A 22,513-nucleotide genomic window follows, 5' to 3' on the forward strand; every position below is an offset into this window, starting at 1 on the left:
CAAACAAGTTTTAATTATTTGCATTTAGGAAATTATTCTACAGAAATTCTCAATCTCACGCAGGCCTTCCTTTGAAATCTAGGCTCTCCCCCAGAAAATCATTCAGGATATGCTTCGAATGGTTTAAATTAACCAAACATGGGAAGTAATCAAACAGCAATACATTGCAAAGTTGAACACAGGTAATTTCTGAAATGATTCCTTGTCTAGTTTCGATGCAGTAGACAAGAAGATGGTGAAATATAATCTTCCTCACTTTCATAAAACATGAACACTGATGTCAGGAAACAGAGGTCCATGTTTGGGTAACCACGACTCTTGGTTACCAAGAAGGAGTAAGAAAGAACAATATTCTGTGGTCAAAAGTTAAATATGGATATGGGACTGCCTCCAAGCCACTTAGATCATCCACTACATCCAATAAAAGAGGCTGAGAAGAGAGCTCAGTGACTCGCTCAACTTCCTAATCCATAGGCTTCATGAGGCTTAAAAAATTTTTTTTTTCTTAATGTTTGTTTGAGAGAGAGACAGAGACAGAGCACGAGAGCAGGAGGGGCAGAGACAGAGAGGGAGACACAGAATCTGAAGCAGGCTCCAGGCTCTGAGCTGTCAGCACAGAGCCCGACGTGAGGCTCCAACTTGGGAACAGTGAGATCATGACCTGAGTCGAAGTTGGACACTTCGACTGAGCCACCCAGGTGCCCCAATGAGGCTTTAAAATAGTACTTGGGAAACAAACTGTTTTCTCTCTGTGTATAATTTATAAGCTGTATAGGGCTTAAAAAAAAAAAACCTGAATGAACAAACGTTCCGATTTGAAGAGGTTTTATCTGCCTATTTCAAGACTAAAAGCAGGGAGAAGTGAAGAGAGATAGAAACCATGCTGCACAGGTGATGCTGACTTTGGGGAAAGCGACTTAATGTTTCAGAGTCTCAGTTTCCTCATTCAGGCAAAGATACCACCTCCTGGATTTCCTGCAAGGATTGAACCAAACTTGTGGGGACTCTGCTCCTAAGAGTTTAGTAAACAGTGCTCCTCCTCTGCTCCCGGGCAAAAGAATGCAAAACTGTAAAAGTCCTACGGGACTCTATTAACAGAGAAAGTAATCTTGAAGTTAGGACCTCTTTACATATTATGGAGAAATGGGGATAAGGGTAGCACTCGTGCTTATTTAGCCTCCATACCTGTGATGGTTAGTCTTATGTGTCCACCTGTCTAAATTACAGCAGTCAGTTATGTAATGAAACACTAATCTAGGTGTTGCAAGTATTTTGTAGATGTTGACAAAATCAGTCGGCTTTAAATAAAGGAGACTACCCTCAATAATGTGGATCGGACTCATTCAATGAGGCCTTAAGAGCAAAAACAGGTATTTCTCAGAGAAGGAATTCTGCCATAAAATTGTGACATAGAAATCCCAGTCTATGAATTTTGTGCTCAAGACTATAGCACCAAATCTTGCCTAAGTTTCTAGCTTGCCATCTTGCCCTACAAATTCTGGACCTACTGGCTCCCATAATCACATGAGCCAATTCGTTAAAATAAATCTTTACACACACACACACACCTTCATTCTGTTGGTCTGCTTCTCTAGAGAAGTCTGATACAATGTCCATATATACTTATCACTGAGCCCTTCCTTACAGTTTTACAAATAAACTTTTAAAATTTTCTTTGAAAATACCTACTCCTTCCCCCCAACATGTATTATTTTTTTATGCTCCATGTGGCCTTAAAGAGCCAAAGAAAACAGGAACCAATTTGTATGTTCTCAATAAATACTTGCTAGCAAGGACCATGTTCCATGAAGGATTACAAACTCGGGACTATGAATTTATTGAGATGACACAGGAATGTGAGTACCAATTTACTCAAATTTTCTTTTCCTTTTTTTTTTTTTTTTAAGTTGGCTCCACAACCAGTGTGGAGCCCAGTGAGGGGCTTGAACTCACAACACTGACATCATTGAACTGAAATCAAGAGTCAGATGCTTAACTGACCTAACCACCCAGGCGTCCCCCTCACATTTTAACTGGTGTATGTTAGCAATATTCTAAGTTTGGCTACAGGGGGCAGAAAAATTAAGACGTGAACCTTATCCTTAAAAGACATTCTGATTTATATGGCAGATCTATAAAAAATTCATTAATATCCAAGGCAAGGAGAAGCACCATGATAGAGGCATGAAATGGCTGCTCTGAGTCTGAAGCTGAGTTAAGAGAACTTTCAGTTTAAAAGACAGGACAAGCTTCTGTAAAGAAGTAGCACAGAACAGTTTCTGGAAGCATGAGTAGAATTTCAGTTGGCAGGTGTGAGGCAAAGGCACAGCAGAAAGAGGGGAGGACACAGCAAAGGTCCAGAGGTAAGAAAGAAAGAGGTATGACTGGATAAGTAGCTTATTCATTTATTCAACAAAGAAATACGAGGACTAATCTTTTGCTAGCTGTGTGCTGAGGATACGAAGAAGAAAACAGCAATCTTGGTCTTGGAGAAAGTAGTAGGGGACAGAACGCTCAGAGTTATGAGAAGGCAGAAACAAAAGGAACTAGTTTCAGGAAGCATGGCCACACTCTTTCTTGCCCCTATGCTTTATACACTATCTCATTCATTCATTCATTCATTTTGAGAGAGAGAGAGAGAGAGAGAGAGAGAGAACACAGGGGAGGAGGGGCAAAAAGAGAGGGGGGGGAGAGGAGAGAGGGAGGGAGGAAGAGAGAGGGAAAGAGAGAAAGAGAGAGAGAGAAAGAGAGAGAGAGAGAATCCCAAGCAGGCTCTGCACTGTCAGCAAAGAGCCAGATGCAGGGCTCGAACTCACCAACTCAGGTGAGATCATGATGTGAGTCGAAATCAAGAGTCAGACACTTAACTGACTGAGCCACTCAGGCGCTCTCACACTATTTCCATTAGCTGCCAAGTCCTTCCCTGCCCTAGCTGCCCAGCAGGCTTTCTTTCATCTTTCAGCTTCAGTGGGGCCTCTCCTTTGTAACAATCTTCTCTTTGTGATAGAATTAAGTCATTTTTCACTATGATCCTAGGACTCAGTTTTTGTCGTTGTTTTTGGATTTGTCCTGCCCTAAAACTCCTTTAAAAATACTTCTTCTATAAAAAAATTTGACCAGGTATTAGACTGTGCTTCCTGTGTAGCTTTGAAGCCCAACACTTAACAAAATGCACTCAGAACAGCTGCTGAATGAACCAATAAAAGGCTCGTGGGAAGACTGAATAGGCAGATCAGTTTGAGATTTATAAAGTGCTAAAATAACACGGTAGCACCAATACACTGGATCCTTGCAGCCTCAATGCAGAGTCTTCAAGGAAGCTGCAGTAACTTCTGAAAGCCTGATCACTTCTACTTTTTCTGAGGTTTCTTAACAATTTACGTAAGTGAACACCCCAGATGACAGGAAAGAGAATGTAATGGGGGCAAGGGGTAGGGACAAGTCAAAAGGCAAAAGCGCTGACAGATTTATAAGAGATGTTCCATTACGTGTTCCACTAGCACACAAAATAACACCCTGGTGCCATGAGAGTGAAGGACAAAGATCAAAGAGCATTCAACCACTCGAGGACCAATGCTCTTGTCGATAAAAAGCACTTATGATTAGATGACCCCCAAAATCCCGACAACTCAAGTCAGGGGCAAAATACGTAATAATAAGCAACCAAAAAACTCGGAAAACTGGCAGGTTTCTTTGGGCTGCAAAAGAAAATCGCAAGGTGACGCAGCACTCCTCTGAGTAATTATCTGAGTGGTTCGTCTTGTCCAAGGCTAGCTATGTCACACTTAGGCCATCAGAGGTCTCTTCCCGTTTCTCCCAGAACCCTGGATCTGTGATCTTCCAGCAATGTTGAACTTACTTTGCTGCAGCTCTTCTGGTCTTTTTCTTCTGTGAGGGCTCACCCATGGGCACCACTTCTTCCTCCAGCTCTTCGTCATCTCCAGCATCGGGTTCCTCTTCAGTCTCCTCCACGGCCACCCCTTTCCCTTTCCTGCGCAGATCCTGGGTGGGAGCGACCTGCAGGTCTGCTGGGTAATACTCGTTGCTACAGGAGAAAGAGATGAAGTGGAGTTGTCCTAATTCTGTTTGTGACAGATGGATGTACGTCCATGGTTCAGAGTCACACAGTGAAGAGTCACCAGGGGCACCTTAGCCAAACCTCCTCACATGATTCTTTCTTATTCAGCCCCTCTTAAGTACCTGGTTTGGCAAACCTACCATTAATTGCAGTTACACTTTTAAAATCCCACTGTTACACTGTTAAAAATATTTGAAAAATCTCTTTTGGCCTGAGCTGAAATCAGTCTCTCTGTCTCTGGAACCGTAACTGGGGGAGGTGGGTATAGGGGTGGATTTTATTAAATAAGGAAAGCATAGCACTAAGACCATGCCAGTCACTTTCACCCAGACCCACTATACTTTGCCAATGTCCTTTTGCAAATATAGTGCCACAGCAAAATTCAGTCCTCTGGACGTGGTCTGGTAAGACAGGTGGACTGTCAACTCCATTGCTTTCAGGGGCAGACACAGCATGACACAGACTCAAACTGAATGTCCAGGTAATGAAAATCACAAAGTATTTGTGTTTTGCCTCTTTAAACTAAGCTTATCCAATTCCTATTCACGTTTGTTTTTATTTAGATTCCATCCCTTTAATTTTGGTCTGATATTTCAAGTAACTAATATTATTTTGAAGGCTGCCACAGAGTGCATTGCTTTTGAGTCATTTTAATTCCATCATCCAACAACTTGTTCATTTGTGGTCTGTTTTGTGCATGGACGGCACTGGGCTACAGACACAAGGAAATCGATCAGACAGGCTTTAAAGTCTGTACTCAAAAATACACTGATAAAATAACATGTTTGAGGGTAGCACCCTCCCAGCACACCTGGAAGACACTCCAGGTCAACACACGTTAAACTCCAGGTGAATACACAAAACTAGCCCTGGAGAGCTGGGACACTTTACTATAGTCAACTCTGTATTTTCAGCCAGCAGGATCTAGCACTTGATACCTACCAGGCAGACGAATAAATAAAATGAACAAGGTTGCTGTGTCGGTTACAAACCATACCATCATCTACTGAACAGCACCCCCACTATAATCCCAACACTCAGTTAACCATATAGAACATAAATTTTAAACTATATCTCCATGCACAGCATGTTCACTAGTGTTTGTTAAGTAAGATAACTCACACGGAGCACTCACAAGAGTGCTTCTAGCACACAGCAGGGACTCTTTAGATGTCACCTGTTATCAAGGTATTGTCATTGTTAGTCACTCCTGCCTCTGGTTTGGTTCTTCTCAAAGAATGTTTGTTTACAAGGGATTCACAAATTAGTTCTAACACTGAATTGTTGGAAACATATTTAGAAATGTAAATTTCTAGTAAAAAAAATAAAATAAAAAGCCCATAATATATTTCAAAGTCAAAATGAAAGGTGACATTTGCATTTTCCATTAGTTTGGATCATCTATAAAAGTATTTGCCACGGGTAATCCTTGCCAACTAATGTTAAATATTTTTTAAATTGTGTATCTTTTAAAAAAATATTGTGTATCTATAGTCTCTAAGTCTTCTTAAACTCAGAAACGACATCTTACAGGCTCCTCTCTCCATCCCCAGGAATCTATTAGTAATCCCTTTCTTTCTTTAGGGAAAAATTTAGAAAATTAACAGAGCAGGAAATTTATTTCCTGTTAACACCATTAGTACTTGCTTCCATATGTATAGCTCTTTGTAGCACACAAAACAACTGATAAACATTATTTTATATGATCTTCAAAACAAGGCAGGGAAGCTAAATATTGTTTTCATGCTATAAATAAATTGAAGCCTGAAGAATTAGGTGAAAAAATCATTACTCTTCCACCATGGAACCTACTGACCTGCCTGAATCTTTGTTTGTAACCTTTGCCAGAATGAATTATTCATATAAACTTTTCTACTTATGCACTGGATCCTATCTTAACTATTCAAAGACATGACTCCAGCAATTTTATTCCCTCTCCTACATTACAAATTTTCCCTCCTTTCTGGATCATTCACAACACCAGCATTACACACAGGTGCGCTGCTTATATCTTAAACAGCAACCTACTTACTAACAGCAGCTCTCTCCACTCCCACATCACCCTCCACCTGTCTGCTTCTTTTTTACAAGAACTATCCACACTTGCTGTTTTCATTTTTAGTTCTGTTTCCTTTTAAGCTCATTTTAATCAGGCTTTCATCCCTACCAGGTTAACCAAAACAACTCTTGTTAAGATGCCTTCTAAAGCCAATGATCAATTCTTATGCTTTATCTGACTGACATCTCAGATATGTATGATCCAACTAATTACTCCCTCTTCAAAATGCTTTCTTTACGTGGCACCTGGGATGCTACATGGTCTTGGTTCTTCTCTCACTCTTTCTGGCTTCCTTTGCTGGCTCCTTATCTCCCAACTTCTAAATCTCAGCTATCAGTCCTTGGAAGTCTTCTCTCTCTACATTTACACCTTAGGTGTAGCTTCATTCCTGGTCTCACGATTTAAAAATCATGTTTATACTGATGATTCTCAATTTATAATCTTTAGGCCAAACCTTTCCCTCCAACTTTAAACTTCAAATTCAACTGCCTATTCAACATCCCTATTTAGATGGCTATTCAGTATCCCAAACATAACACCTAGAAAAATGAATTCCTGATCTCCCCCACAAATCTGCAAACATGTGCTTTCCTCCCAATCTCAGTAAATGGTGACTCTCTTCTTCCAGTTGCTCAGCTCAAAACCTTGGAGACATACCCAATTCCTCCCCTTTCACCTTCCTGTACCAACATTCCCCCTTTTCCCCCAAACACTTACACATCTGATCTGTTGGCTGACCAAATTGCACAGGCTGTTCTAAGTGTAATCCCCCCCAAATATATTTTACTGACTTGAAATCTTTCCAAGAATAAGCAGAATTCAACCACTCCTCATCAGCTGTACTACTACAACCTTGGTCAAGTCACCCACATTTCTTGCCGGACTTTATAATCTCTGAAGCTGGTCTATCTGCTCTGACCGACCCACAGTCTATTCTTGACATGACAGCTAGAAAAATCCTTAAGAAATCTTAAGTCATGTCACCTCTGTTTAAACCTTCTGATGTCTTTCCATTTCACTAACAGAAAAAAAACAAGTCCTTTACCGTCACTTGAAGGCCCTACACAATTTGGTCTCCTGTTAAGTTTTTGGCCTAATCTTTACTATTTTCTCCCAGGGTCACTGCTATAGCCACTCAGACTTTCTTGCTGTTCTTTGAACAAGCCAAGCATGCTGTGGTTTGTAGCCTGCTTAAGTTACACATATGACACTTTCCCATATAATGAAATACTACTATAAAACATACTCTTCGTTGATGATTAGTCCTGTTCTGTACATCACATCCCGTATCTTTAGAGTTTTAAAGTCATCCAACTAACTACTCAAAACAAAACAATGCTCCAGAAAGTTGTTATTCTGTAGTAACATACAAAGTACATTCCCCCTCAGCATCCTAGGAAACATAAGCAGGCTGACAACACAGTGGCTGGGGCTGGGTTTCTGGAAAACACGTTAAAGCCCCAAGAAAGGCAATGAAACAACAAGGCAAAAAATAACAAGGCCTTTGTATGCTAATCTAATTCAACAAGCCTTTCTTATTTTGTAACCTGCAATTAAAAAAAAATTTTTTTTAATGTTTATTTATTTTTGAGACAGAGAGAGACAGAGCATGAACGGGGGAGGGGCACAGAGAGAGGGAGACACAGAATCCAAAGCAGGCTCCGGGCTCCAAGCTGTCAGCACAGAGCCGGATGCGGGGCTCGAAGTCACGGACTGTGAAACCATGACCTGAGCTGAAGTTGGATGTTTAACCGACTGAGCCACCCAGGCGCCCCTGTAACCCGGAATTTCTATTTTTATATTTTTTAATTTAAAATAAAAAAAATTTTAATGTTCATTTTTGAGAGCGAGAGAGACAGAGAGAGAGAGAGGGAGACACAGAATCCAAAGCAGGCTCCAGGCTCTGAGCTATCAGCCCAGAGCCTAATGTGGGGCTCAAACCCATGAACCATGAGATCGTGACCTGAGCCGAAGTCAGACACTTAACCAACTGAGCCACCTAGTTGCCCCTATAATTTTTTTTTAACTTGGAATTTTTATTAACACCATTTGTGGCATGGTTACATTTTAACTGGTGTCAAATTAAGTGGCAAAAAAAAACTAGCTGTTATCTGAGAGAGCCAGTGCTTTACAGATGAGCCAATGGTTTGAAAATGTGATGGACATACTAAAAAAACAGCCTACTTGGGAGTTGAAGACTTCACATCTTCTCTTCCTCATACTCTACCAGGGACATACTCCTGGAAAGGAATACTTACTGGATAAATCTCAGGAAAAGTGGGGAAAGCTCCCTGGACCGTGGCTCTACCCTCTCTGGGAATTTTGCCAGAGCTCGCCAGAGCAAAAATCGGAAGTTGGTGTGGTCCAGTCTTTCCTGACAGTCAGTTTTTGATGTTAACTGCTCATGATAAAGAGCTCCAACATCTCCTTCCTGAGGCTGCTCCCAACTTTCATCTCCAATGGACTTCTCATCTCTTACATCATTTTGCAGCTCTTTCTCTGCAAGAAAAAAAGTCATTGGAACCACTAGAGAAATGTTAACATTTGTCCTCTGGGTCTCCTCATGTGAGGGTGTTTCTAGCTCTAGTAATATGAGGAAACAATAAAATATATCCAAAGGTTATCAGGATAGTACATTACTCATTTCTGTTTCCTGATTTCATGCACAATTAAGCAGTAAAAAATTAAATAGTTAAACCACCTTTTTTTCCCCAGCCTCCCTTTCACTTCCCCTTACATACCAGCATGTAGAGCTGCTTTTTCTAGATGTTCATAGTAGACTTTCCAAAATTGCTTATTGTCCATTTCATGTGCATGAGAACTAAGAGAAAAGATCACAAATACTGGTATAATCCTTTTTAAAAGATCTCTCATAGGAAAAAAAAGGCGAAAGGATATAATTACAATTCAATTAGGTTATCCTTGAATATAGGGCTTCAATAACTTTTGTACTTTTTTGCATTTTTTCAAAATGCCTACACTGAGCAGGAATTTTTATTAATTTCAGTGTAGTTGAAACACAATATTATATTAGTTTCCGGTGTATAACTTAGTGATTTGACAAGTTTATACATTATGCTGTGCTCACAAGTGTAGCTACCATCTGTCCCATTACATCACTGTTATAATACCATTGACCATATTCCTTTTATTCCCATAACTTACTGATTCCATAACTGGAAACCTGTATCTCTCACTCTCCTTCACCCATGCTGCCCATACCCCCCACCCACTCCCCTCGGGCAGCCATCAGGTTTTTTTGTTTTCTTTTTTTTTTTTCCTTGCCATCAGGTTTTTCTTTGTACTTACAGGTCTGATTCTGCTTTTTGTTTATTTATCCATTTTTTTTAAAGATTCCACTTATAAGTAGAATCATATATTTGTCTTTCTCAGTCTGACTTATTTCACTTAGCATAATACCCTCTAGGTCCACCCATGTTATTTCAAATGGCACAATCTCATCCTTTTTTATGGCTGTGTAATATTCCATTGTGTACATATACCACATTTTCCTTACCCACTCATCTACTGATGGACACTTAGGTTGCCTCCATATCTTGGCTCTTGTAAATAATACTGCAGTGAACATCTATATTTTTGAATTAATGTTTTTCTTTTCTTTGGTAAATACCTAGTAGTGGGATTATATTTTTTTTAATGTTTATTTATTTATTTTGAAAGAGAGAGAGGGAAAGGCAGAGAGAGAGGGAGAGAGAATCCCAAGCAGGCTCCATGTTGTTAATGCAAAGCCCAACATGAGGCTCAATCTCACAAACTGTGAGATCATGACCTGAGCTGAAATCAAGAGTCGGACATTTGGGGCACCTGGATAGCCCAGCTGGTTAAGCAGGCAACTTCAGCTCAGGTCATGATCTCACAGTTCATGAGTTCAAGCCCTGTGTTGGGTTCTGTGCTGACAGCTCAGAGCCTGGAGCCTGCTTTGGATTCTGTGTCTCCCTCTCTCTGTCCCTCTCCTGCTCCCACTCTGTCTCTCTCTCTCTCAAAAATAAATAAACAAAAAAAAAAAAAAAAATGAGTTGGACACTGACTGAGCCCCCCAGGTGCTCCCAGTAGTGGAATTACTGAATCACATGGTATTTCTATTTTTAATTTTTTGAGGAGGAATTATTTTTATAGTCATAAAGTACTAAAGGATATTTTTTAAAACCTAAATAGATCCCTCTAAGAAGGTTTTTTTTTTGTTTTTTTTGTTTAAGTATATTTACTTTGAGAGAGACAGAAACAGTAAGAAGGGGCAGAGAGAGGGAAAGAGACAGAATCCTAAGCAGGCTCCACGCTGCCAGTGAAGAGCCCAATGTGGGACTCAAACTCACTCAACTGTGAGATCATGACCTGAGCCAAAATCAAGAGTCAAATGCTTAACTGACTGAGCCATCCAGGCACCCTAAGAAGACTATTTTTAAAGGCACAGTAATGTGAACGGGGCATCAGGTACAAGGTATGGCACAGTAAAGAAAGGAGAGGACTCCGGAGAAAAACTCAGCTAACTTTAAAGTGTTGGCTTTCAGAGGTGCCTGGGTGACTCATTCAGTTAAGCGCCTGACTTTGGCTCAGGTCATGATCTCGCATTTGTGGGTTTGAGCCCCACATCGGGGAATGTGCTGACACCTCAGAGCCTGGAGCCTGCGTTGGATTCTGTGTCTCCCTCTCCCTCTACCCCTCCCCTGCTTCCACTTTGTCTCTCAAAATAAAATAAAACATTAAAAAAATTTTTAAGTGTTGGCTTTCCTCCACCAAATTAAAATATACGTATCATTGACATAAAGGCAAAAAAAATAACTACATGAAACATACCTTTAGAATTTGAAGAGAAATCAGATGAATCACATAAGTGTTTATATAATTTGGTATCTTAGCACCAATAATCTCAAAATGTTTATGCTCTAGATACCACCTCACACCTGTCAGAATGGCTAACATTAACAACTCAGTAAACAACAGATGTTGGCGAGGATGCAGAGAAAGAGGATATCTTTTGCATTGTTGGTGGCAATGCAAGCTGGTGCAGCCACTCTGGAAAACAGTATGGAGGTCCCTCAAGAAACTAAAAATAAAATTACCCTACAACCCAGCAATTGCTGGGATAAATACTGGATAAATTTATCCTTGGATAAGTACTCTAGATAAATCCCTGGATAAACACTACTAGGTATTTATCCAAGGGATACAGGTGTGCTGTTTTGAAGGGACACACGCACCCCCCATGTTTATAGCAGCACTATGAACAATAGCCAAAGTATGGAAAGAGCCCAAATGTCCATCGATGGATGAATGGATAAAGAAGATGTGGTACATATATACAATGGTGGTACATATATACAATGGAGTATTACTCGGCAATCAAAAATAATGAAATCCTGCCATTTGCAACTACGTGGATGGAACAGGAGGGTATTATGCTAAGTGAAATTAGTCAGAGAAAGACAAATACCATACGACTTCACTCATATGAGGACTTTAAGAGACAAAACAAACGAACATAAGGGAAAGGCAATAAAAATAATATAAAAACAGGGAGGGGGACAAAACAGAAGAGACTCATAAATATGGAGAACAAACAGAGGGTTACTGGAGGGGGTGTGGGAGGGGGGATGGGCTAAATGGGTAAGGGGCACTAAGGAATCTACTCCTGAAGTCATTGTTGCACTATATGCTAACTAATTTGGATGTAAATTAAAAAAAAATTAAATTAAAAAAATGTGTATGCTCTTTCTATCATTACGTGTCTAAGAATATGATATTTTTTTCTGCTCCTAATATTTTACTCTCACTTGTGCCTGAGCAGGTGGGCTCCAGACAGGCAGTAAACATCTACTGGCACCCAGCTGGGAGCATGGAAAGGCCTGGCCTAGCTCTCTGGGGTCACAGACTATGGAGTTCGAAGGAGCAGGTCTGGCCCTTCTTGATCAGCATGGGGTGCCTGGCCAGGGACACAGGTGAGTCTTTTTTTTTTTTTTTTAAGAGACTGGATATCATTTTTACTAATGCCACAGCCCAACATCCATTTTGTCACTACAGCAGGTTGATTGAGTGTGTGTGTGTGTGTGTGTGTGTGTGTGTGTGTGTGTGTGTGTTCCTGAACAGACGAGGGGCCAGAAGAGACTCAAGCAGGTCTCAGCCAACAGCTCTACTGAGCAGCAACCGAAAGACAGTGACACAGGTTGGACTTCTGCCTGTCTTTCTCCTGGGCTACCTTTCCGCATTCTGAGGGCAAGTGTGAGGCCCATGCCAGCCAAGATTAAAGGGCTTCTTAGCAAAGTTCAGTCTCCAACTCCCAGTCATCACCGCCCCTCTGACCACAGGGATGCCCCTGGGCAAAGTACAGACTGCTAGGCAAAGGTGGATAATCATCACACAAGACATGAACTGTATATGCTGTTGACTATCCATGAAAAATCAATCAGTTTTCAGATAGATAGATGTACCCAACAGGAAGACAGCCTAGCCAGCCACGGAGAACCATGAAAGGCATTTAGCAATTAAGAAGTCAACATTTTTGATAGCGGGCTACTAGTAACACATGTGTCAGATTCTTCCTTAAGCACAATAAGTGAAATTATGAAGTTGATGTTAGAAGGCTTTGTTTTCAGAATGGTTCAATGGTTCTGAAGGGCAGTAAAAGGCAAACTGGTTCCAAATTGTAAAGAGATTTGTTTATTCTACTTCTGTCAAATAAGAACTAATGGTTACGGTTTTGAGAGGTCACACATGATATATGTCTAATCTGACAAAAAGCAGAGTAGACCATCTGAAGACAAAGGTCTGCAAAAGGAAAGACTACATATGAAGCACCACATATGTAATTTCTATGTGATTACTAAGGTCCTTTTTAGAACTAAGGGACTCTTGGATACTAGACACCTAGGGTTTCAAAAAGTCATGTTTAAAGTTTGGCTCACTGACTCAATATATATAAATAAAATTTTGCAATTACTATACACTATCTTGTCACTGTAAAAAAAATTTAACAGACCATGGTGAGGAAAATGGCAGCATAGGAGGACACTGGGCTCACTGTGTCCTGCTGACCACTTAGATTCCACCCACATCTGCCTAAATACACCAGAAAACCGCCAGAAGACTAGCAGAGGACTCTCTAGAGCCAAGCGTAGACAAGTGGTCCATGGAAGAGGGGCCCCTCCCGAAGCGGACTACCAAAGGCAAAGCGAGCTGAGTCTGCCCCTCCAGCCCCTGTGCACCTTGCGGATCTGCCCTGGCTAATACGCCAGATCCCATCTAAGCAGCACCACAAGCCTGGCAATGTGTAAGTAGCCCAGACAGGGGGCCACACCACCCCTGGGAGAGGGGAAGATAAGGTCCACACCAGTCTGACTGTGGCCCCAGGGGTGGGCTGGGGGCAGACATCAGGTCTCACTGCGGCCCTGCCCACCAGCGCGAGTTACTGCAGAGAGCACAGAGGAAGAGCTCTGCAGTTCTGTGCCACTCCAGGGACTATCCAAAATGACGAAACGGAAGAATTCTCCTCAAAAGAAACTCCAGGGAGTAGCGGCAACTAACGAACTGATCAAAAATGATTTAAGTAATGTAACAGAAAATGAATTTAAAATAATAGTCATAAAATGAATTGCTGGGCTTGAAAAACGTATACAGGACAGCAGAGAATCTATTACTACAGAGATCAAGGGACTAAGAAACAGTCAGGAGGAGCTAAAAAATGCTATAAATGAGCTGCAAAATAAAATGGAGGCGACCACAGCTTGGATTGAAGAGACAGAGGAGAGAATAGGTGAATTAGAAGATAAAATTATGGAAAAAGAGGAAACTGAGAAAAAGAGAGATAAAAAAATCCAGGAGTATGAGGGGAGAATTAGAGAACTAAGTGACACAACTAAACGTACTAACATATGCATAATTGGGATTCCAGAGGACGAAGAGACAGGGAAAGGTGCTGAAGGTGTACTTGAACAAATCATAGCTGAGAACTTCCCTGAACTGGGGAAGGAAAAAAGCACTGAAATCCAAGAGGCACAGAGAACTCCATTCAGATGTAACTTGAATCGATCTTCTGCATGACATATCATAGTCAAACTGGCAAAATACAAGGATAAAGTGAAAATTCTGAAAGCAGCAAGGGATAAACGTGCCCTAACATATAAAGAGAGGCTGATAAGACTAGTGACGGATTTATCTACTGAAAGTTGGCAGGCCAGAAGAAATGGCAGGAAATCTTCAATGTGGTGAACAGAAAAAATATGTAGCCAAGAATCCTTTATCCAGCAAGTCTGCCATTTAGAATAGAAGGAGAGATAAAGGTCTTCCCAAACAAACACTGAAGGAATTCATCACCACTAAACCAGCCCTACAAGAGACCCTAAGGGGGATCCTGTGAGACAAGGTACCAGAGACATCGCTACAAGCATGAAACCTACAGACATCACAATGACTCTAAACCCACATCTTTCTATAATAAAACTGAATGTATATGGACTAAATGTGCCAACCAAAAAACAGGGTATCAGAATGGATAAAAAAACAAGACCCATCTATTTGCTGTCTACAAGAGACTCATTTTAGACCTGAGGACACCTTCAGATTGAAAGTGAGGGGATGGAGAACTATTTATCATGCTACTGGAAGTCAAAAGAAAGCTGGAGTAGCCATACTTATATCAGACACACTAGACTTTAAATTAAAGGCTGTAACAAGAGATGAAGAAGGGAAATATATAATAATTGCAGGGTCTATCCATCAGGAAGAGCTAACAATTATAAATGTCTATGCGCCGAATACAGGAGCCCCCAAATATACGACAATTACTCACAAACATAAGCAACCTTATTGATAAGGATGTGGTAATTGCAGAAATGGATAGATCATCTAGACACATGGTCAATAAAGAAACAAGGGCCCTGAATGATACATTGGATCAGATGGACTTGACAGATATATTTAGAACTCTGCATCCCAAAGCAACAGAATATACTTTCTTCTCGAGTGCACATGGAACATTCTCCAAGATAGATCACATACTGGGTCACAAAACAGCCCTTCATAAGTATACAAGAATTGAGATCATACCATGCATACTTTCACACCACAATGCTATGAAGCTTGAAATCAACCACAGGAAAAAGTCTGGAAAACCTCCAAAAGAATGGTTAAAGAACACCCTACTAAAGAATGAGTGGGTCAACCAGGCAATTAGAGAAGAGATTTAAAAATATATGGAAACAAATGAAAAGGAAAATACGACAATCCAAATGCTTTGGGATGCAGTGAAGGCAGTCCTGAGAGGAAAATACATTGCAATCCAGACCTATCTCAAGAAACAAGAAAAATCCCAAATACAAAATCTAACAGCACACCTAAAGGAAATAGAAGCAGAGCAGCAAAGACACCCCAAACCCAGCAGAAGAAGAGAAATAATAACGATCAGAGCAGAAATAAACAATATAGAATCTAAAAAAACTGTAGAGTAGATCAATTAAACCAAGAGTTGGTTTTTTGAAAAAATAAACAAAATTGATAAACCTCTAGCTAGGCTTCTGAAAAAGAAAAGGGAGGGGACCCAAGTAGATAAAATCATGAATGAAACTGGAATTATTACAACCAATCCCTCAGAAATACAAGCAATTATCAGGGAATACTATGAAAAATTACATGCCAACAAACCGGACAACCTGGAAGAAATGGACAAATTCCTCAACACCCACACACTCCCAAAATTCAAACAAGAATAGAAAGCTTGAACAGACCCATAACCAGTGAAGAAATGGGATCAGTTATCAAAAATCTCCCAACAAATAAGAGTCTAGGACCAGATGGCTTCCCAGGGGAGTTCTACCAGACGTTTAAAGCAGAGATAATACCTATCCTTCTCAAGCTATTCCAAAAAACAGGAAGGGAAGGAAAACTTCCAGACTCATTCTATGAAGCCAGCATTACTTTGATTCCTAAACCAGGCAGAGACCCAGTAAAAAAAAGAGAACTACAGGCCAATATCCCTGATGAATATCGATGCAAACATTCTCAGTAAGATACTAGCAAATCGAATTCAACAGCATATAAAAAGAATTATTCACCATGATCAAGTGAGATTCATTCCTGACCTGCAGGGCTGGTTCAACATTCACAAATCAATCAATGTGATACATCACATTAGTAAAAGAAAAGATAAGAACCATGTGATCCTGTCAATCGATGCAAAAAAGCATTTGACAAAATTCAGCATCCTTTCTTAATAAAAACCCTCGAGAAAGTCAGGATAGAAGGAACATACTTAAACATCATAAAAGCCATTTATGAAAAGCCCACAGCTAACATCATCCTCAATGGGGAAAAACTGAGAGCTTTCTCCCTGAGATCAGGAACACGACAGGGATGTCCACTCTCACCGCTGTTGTTTAACATAGTGTTGGAAGTTCTAGCATCAGCAATCAGACAACAAAAGGAAATCAAAGGCATCAAAATTGGCAAAGATGAAGTTTTCCTTTTTGCAGATGACATGATATTGTACATGGAAAATCCAATAGACTCCACCAAAAGTCTGCTAGAACTGATACATGAGTTCAGCAAAGTCGCAGGATACAAAATTAAGGTACAGAAATCAGTTGCATTCTTATACACTGATAATGAAGCAACAGAAGGACAAATATAGAAACTGATCCTATTCACAATTGCACCAAGAAGCATAAAATACCTAGGAATAAACCTAATCAAAGATGTAAAAGATCTGTATGCTGAAAACTATAGAAAGCTTATGAAGGAAATTGAAGAAGAAATAAAGAAATGGAAAGACATTCCCTGCTCATGTATTGGAAGAATATTGTTAAAATGACAATACTACCCAAAGCTATCTACACATCCAATGCAATCCCAATCAGAATTGCACCAGCATTCTTCTCGAAGCTAGAACAAGTAATCCTAAAATTTGTATCGAACCACAAAAGGCCCCAAATAGCCAAAGTAATTTTGAAGAAGACAACCAAAGCCGGAGGCATCACAATCCCAGACTTTAGCCTCTACTACAAAGCTGTAATCATCAAGATAGCATGGTATTGGCACAAAGACAATAGACCAATGGAATAGAACAGAGAGTCCAGAACTGGACCCACAAAAGTATGGCCAACTAATCTTTGACAAAGCAGGAAAGAATATCCAATGGAAAAAAAGACCATCTCTTTAACAAATGGTGCTGGGAGAACTGGACAGCAACATGCAAAAGGATGAAACTAGACCACTTTCTTACACCATTCACAAAAACAAACTCAAAATGGATAAAGGACCTGGCTGTGAGACAGGAAACCATCAAAACCCTAGAGGAGAAAACAGGAAAAAACCTCTCTGACCTCAGCTGCAGCAATTTCTTACTTGACACATCCCCAAGGGCAAGGGAATTAAAAGCAAAAATGAACTACTGGGACCTCATAAAGATAAAAGCTTCTGCACTGCAAAGGAAACAATCAACAAAACTAAAAAGCAACAATGGAATGGGAAAAGATATTTGCAAATGACATATTGGGCAAAGGGCTAGTATCCAAAATCTATAAAGAGCTCACCAAACTCCACACCCGAAAACCAAATAATCCAGTGAAGAAATGGGCAGAAAACATGAATAGACACTTCTCTAAAGAAGACATCCGGATGGCCAACAGGCACATGAAAAGATGCTCAACGTCGCTCCTCATCAGGGAAATACAAATCAAAACCACACTCAGATATCACCTCACGCCAGTCAGAGTGGCCAAAATGAACAAATCATGAGACTATAGATGCTGGAGAGGATGTGGAGAAACGGGAACCCTCTTGCACTGTTGGTGGGAATGCAAACTGGTGCAGCCACTCTGGAAAACAGTGTGGAGGTTCCTCAAAAAATTAAAAATAGACCTACACTATGACCCAGCAGTAGCACTGCTATGAATTTACCCAAGGGATACAGGAGTGCTGATGCATAGGGGCACTTGCACTCCAATGTTTATAGCAGCATTCTCAATAATAGCCAAATTATGGAAAGAGGCTAAATGTCCATCAACTGGCAAATGGATAAAGAAATTGTGGTTTATATACACAATGGAGTACTACATGGCAATGAGAAAGAACGAAATATGGTCCTTTGTAGCAACGTGGATGGAACTGGAGAGTGTTATGTTAAGTGAAATAAGTCATACAGAGAAAGACAGATACCATATGTTTTCACTCTTATGTGGATCCTGAGAAACTTAACAGAAACCCATGGGGGAGGGGAAGTGAAAAAAAAAAAAGAAAGAGGTTAGAGTGGGAGAGAGCCAAAGCATAAGAGATTCTTAAAAACTGAGAACAAACTCAGGGTTGATGGGGGGTGGGAGGGAGAGGAGGGTGGGTGATGGTATTGAGGAGGACACCTTTTGGGATGAGCACTGGGTGTTGTATGGAAACCAATTTGACAATAAATTTCATATTAAAAAAATTAAAAAATAAATTTAACCATACAGATATATCCTATCAAGTAGACAGAGCAAGTCCTTTGAAGTTATTTCAATGCACAAAGATACATACATATAACATCTGAGATGTTGAAATACTTGACATTAGAGAGAATAACTAATGTTCGTTTTTTCTTCACCTTGTCCCACAAAGGATTTAAGGTAGCTACAAATACTATACACACCCATTCATTTAAATCACACCTAGCAGGAGTATAATCTGGCCCCATCACTCTGCAATAGTTAACACATACGGCTTCATCCATTTTAACCCATGCTTACCTTATGAGTTCAATAACAGGATCCCAGAGGGCACTGAAGTTAACATACAACATGCTTAATAAATAACGAAGTGGCACCTGCGATTATAGCAAACTAGTTTAGTAAATGGGCTATAAACTACAGAACGCATGAAATATAAATATCCCAACTCAGACAATCAGAGGTTAAAAAGAAGCTTGTGCTTTAAGGAACAAGTTGTAGGTACCAATCCAAAATTCGGCATATAATAATTTTCTGACTCTCCCCAAAATGTCACTCGCTATTTAACAAAGAAGAATCACTAAAGCAAAAGTACTCAAACTCACTCCAGATGTTCACAAAGGATATAGCATTTGAATAAACAGATCTGACTCATGATTAAATTCCCACCTAACAAACACTGCTATTACCATCACTGTGTGAGATAAAACCTGAACAGCAAGCAGTAAAATACAGATACCAAAGAGCCCAAGACGGTATACACTGTGAATGGCAGCTGGGGCTCTGTGAGCAGATGGCTGAGTTTTCAAAACTATACATTAAAGGCATTCAGTTCAGAGGGTCTCAAGTTTTCTCAGTCACCTTTGAGAATGACTGCCATCCCTCATATCTCCATGTGCTGGGGAGGCATCATATAGAATGGTAGTTTTAGTATTATTTGGGAATGAGGTGTTTATTACTATTTTAGCAGCAGAGCCCTTTTTCCAAATGAAACGTTAACACAAGACACTAATATATAAAACATGTAAAGAGCAGAAATGCTCTGATCTAAAGGGAACGCTTCCACTGGCCTTACTCCCAAAGGGATCTGTGATCCATCCTCAAGGGTCACGCACAAAAACCCCCAATACAAAAGATAAGATGCCTGACATCCTGCAGCACATGGAGAAGAATGTCAGGTCTTAAACCGGATGTTGAGCCCTTCTGTTGCACCTACCTTCACATATTATGCCCGTATTCAGAGGGAGGACAGTTATTTCCACTGTGGAAAAGGCTGGCAGAGCCATTGAATTCAAAATACCTAAGGAAACTGGAGATTTATCTAGCTAGCTTAAATAAAAAACTTTTTTTTTAACTACTTGCTATGTTTCTCTTTCCAAAAGCCAGCTAAACAGATCAAAAAGGACAAATTGTTTAAAAACCTGAGACACTGTTTTATACCTCCTGTAATGGCCCGTCAGGGACTGCAGCCTGCACCATATCATGTCTTAGTTTTCTCAAATGAAGAAGCTTCTCTCTGTAATCACTCACGGTTGCTGGAACAAGTTCTGCCTGGCGTAATATAGCCAAGGCAGACTGACGCTCTGAGAGCCCATCATCCTGAGTGAATGGAGAAAACCAAGGAGGCAGGTCAGTACTTTGATTTCGCAAAAAGAACATGAAATGTGACCAAAGTTCTAAAAAAAAGAAAAACTGAGGTATGTTAATGTTGTAAATTAAATAAGCAACACTTCTTGTGGTAAATGATCCATTTTTCCTCAAACTATTTACTTTTTGTTAGAATCTAATTTAAGAATAATGTCTAGCACAGAAATGACAAGGAAAAAACAGGAAACTCATTCTCAGAATAACTCAAATCGATTGGCAACATTTGTTCAAATAAAAACGTATACATATACTTCCACTTACACAATTCTACTTCTATAATTTCTACTTCTACAAGTAGTAATATGCATTATGGGAATATTTCCCTATTCAAATATATCAGCATAAGGATGTTCATTACTATTTTATTGGAAATGCTGCAAATCTCCAAAACAATTCACCTCAGCATCCATCAACAAAGAACTGGTTATATAAGATATTTTAAACTCTGGTATTGGGGTGGTATCCTTTTAAACCTCAAAAGAAATGAGGTAAGCCTGAGGTACTGATATGGCAAAACCTCCCTGATGCCATTTAAATTGTACATGTGTACAAAAGGTCTGAAAGAATATTCACCAATTACCTGTGACTTTTCAGTGTGGGCAGGACTAAGAATTACAACAACAATTTCAGTTTTTATGATAGATATTTACACAACAGTATTTGAATTTTCTGTAAAAGTATCACTTTGGAAATTAAAAAAAAAAAAAAGAATGATGTTTTTAAAAAGTTATCCAAATTGAACAGCAAAAATACCTCCATCAGTTCTGGAAGTCGAACCTCAAAATGGTTTAGGATCCTTATTGTCAAAAGCCGAATCTAGAGAAAGTAAAAGGCACATTTAAAACTTCAAAGTTTACACATAAGAAACCAATTAACAGCCAGTGAGATTTAAGTTTTATAGCATTAAGGAAAATACAATGCTTATCAGAAAGATACATGTTATTCTATACCTTATTTCATATTAGACACCAACCAACACCTTATTCAAATAGTACATGGAACAAGTAATGACCAGACTAGGCAGAAAAGATAAGGTTGCCCATAGAACCGTGTTTTTCCTTCAACTGTGACACTATAAGCATCTCTGTAAATAAGGGCAAAGAAACTGATTAAATTTACAATTCTGTTGCAATTAGTGATTGTTATCCCTACATAACAACCCTACGTAACGTATTCAGGTATTTCTACACACCTGACCAAGCGGCAGAATCACCTAGAGAGCTTTAAAAACAATGATGCAGATTTTTCAGTTTCTGAATCAGAACTCCAGCCTGTGAGGACCTGGAATTTGTATTTTTATTAAGCTCCCCAAGTAATCCTGCTGCAAACAGTTTGTAGGTCAATTTAGGAATCACTGCTTCAAACAGAAATCACCCCCTAGCAGCATTTTCTGATTAAGGAGCTCTGACAACCACTGGCGATACATATATAATCAAAGAGGAGAGACTGAGAACATACCACAAAACACCATCATTACCTTGGATATGCCAGTTGAAATGTTAGCTTGTAACCTGGGAAATAATTCCATTAAAGCTTCCTCAGAAAGTGGCCCTTTGCAGCCACATAAGGATAATCTCTGATAATAGAGATCAGCTAACAGCAACACAGATGGCTCCACAGGAAATGTTCTGCAACAAGATTATTTATTAGACCCAGCCTGCACCACACAGCTGGGTATTTAGACTGTAAAAGAAACTACAGAAAATTATCACTGGTGAAGGAATTGTAAAAGAGACCAAGGTAAAATGTAGACATTTTATGCAGACATTGACTCCATTTTAGAGATAAAGAATCTGAGGCCTTGCAACAGTGAGTAATGAGCTGAAGGACACACAGCTAGGTGGAGGCAGGGATGGGATTAGCATATGCTATTTAAAAAAAAAAATTTTTTTTAATGTTTATTTATTTTTGAGACAGAGAGAGACAGAGCATGAACGGGGATGGGTCAGAGAGAGGCAGACACAGAATCGGAAGCAGGCTCCAGGCTCCGAGCTGTCAGCACAGAGCCCGATGCAGGGCTCAAACTCATGGACTGTGAGATCATGACCTGAGCCGAAGTTGAATGCTTAACCAACTGAGCCACCCAGGTGCCCCAGCATATGCTATTTTTTTTTTTTTTTAATTTAAATCCAAGTTAGTTAACATATAGTGTAATGATGGTTTCAGGAGTAGAATTTAGTGACTCATCGCTTACATGTAATACCCAGTGTTCATCCCAACAAGTGTCCTCTTTAAAGCCCATCACCCATTTAGCGATCTTCCATCCGACACCCCACCAGCAATCCTCAGTTTGTTCTCTGAATT

At 39.9% G+C, this 22,513-nt stretch overlaps 1 protein-coding gene across 2 annotated transcripts in view; it reads right to left on the bottom strand.

The window, feature by feature from the left end:
• UTP20 (UTP20 small subunit processome component) overlaps positions 1–22,513 on the bottom strand; it is a 110,564-nt gene that overhangs the window by 62,596 nt on the left and 25,455 nt on the right. For both annotated transcript variants that reach the window (XM_025926960.2, XM_086712547.1), the window contains exons 16-22: positions 21,687–21,837; positions 20,963–21,025; positions 20,003–20,161; positions 18,863–18,939; positions 8,879–8,958; positions 8,396–8,636; positions 3,860–4,045 (exon numbers count right to left, since the gene is read on the bottom strand). In XM_025926960.2, coding sequence (XP_025782745.1) covers positions 3,860–4,045; positions 8,396–8,636; positions 8,879–8,958; positions 18,863–18,939; positions 20,003–20,161; positions 20,963–21,025; positions 21,687–21,837 — 957 coding nt within the window. The remainder of the gene's footprint in view (positions 1–3,859; positions 4,046–8,395; positions 8,637–8,878; positions 8,959–18,862; positions 18,940–20,002; positions 20,162–20,962; positions 21,026–21,686; positions 21,838–22,513) is intronic.

The sequence above is a fragment of the Puma concolor genome, chromosome B4 (genome assembly GCF_028749965.1).
Source record: "Puma concolor isolate L17-30 chromosome B4, mPumCon1.1.hap2, whole genome shotgun sequence".
NCBI classification, from domain to species: Eukaryota; Metazoa; Chordata; class Mammalia; order Carnivora; family Felidae; genus Puma; species Puma concolor.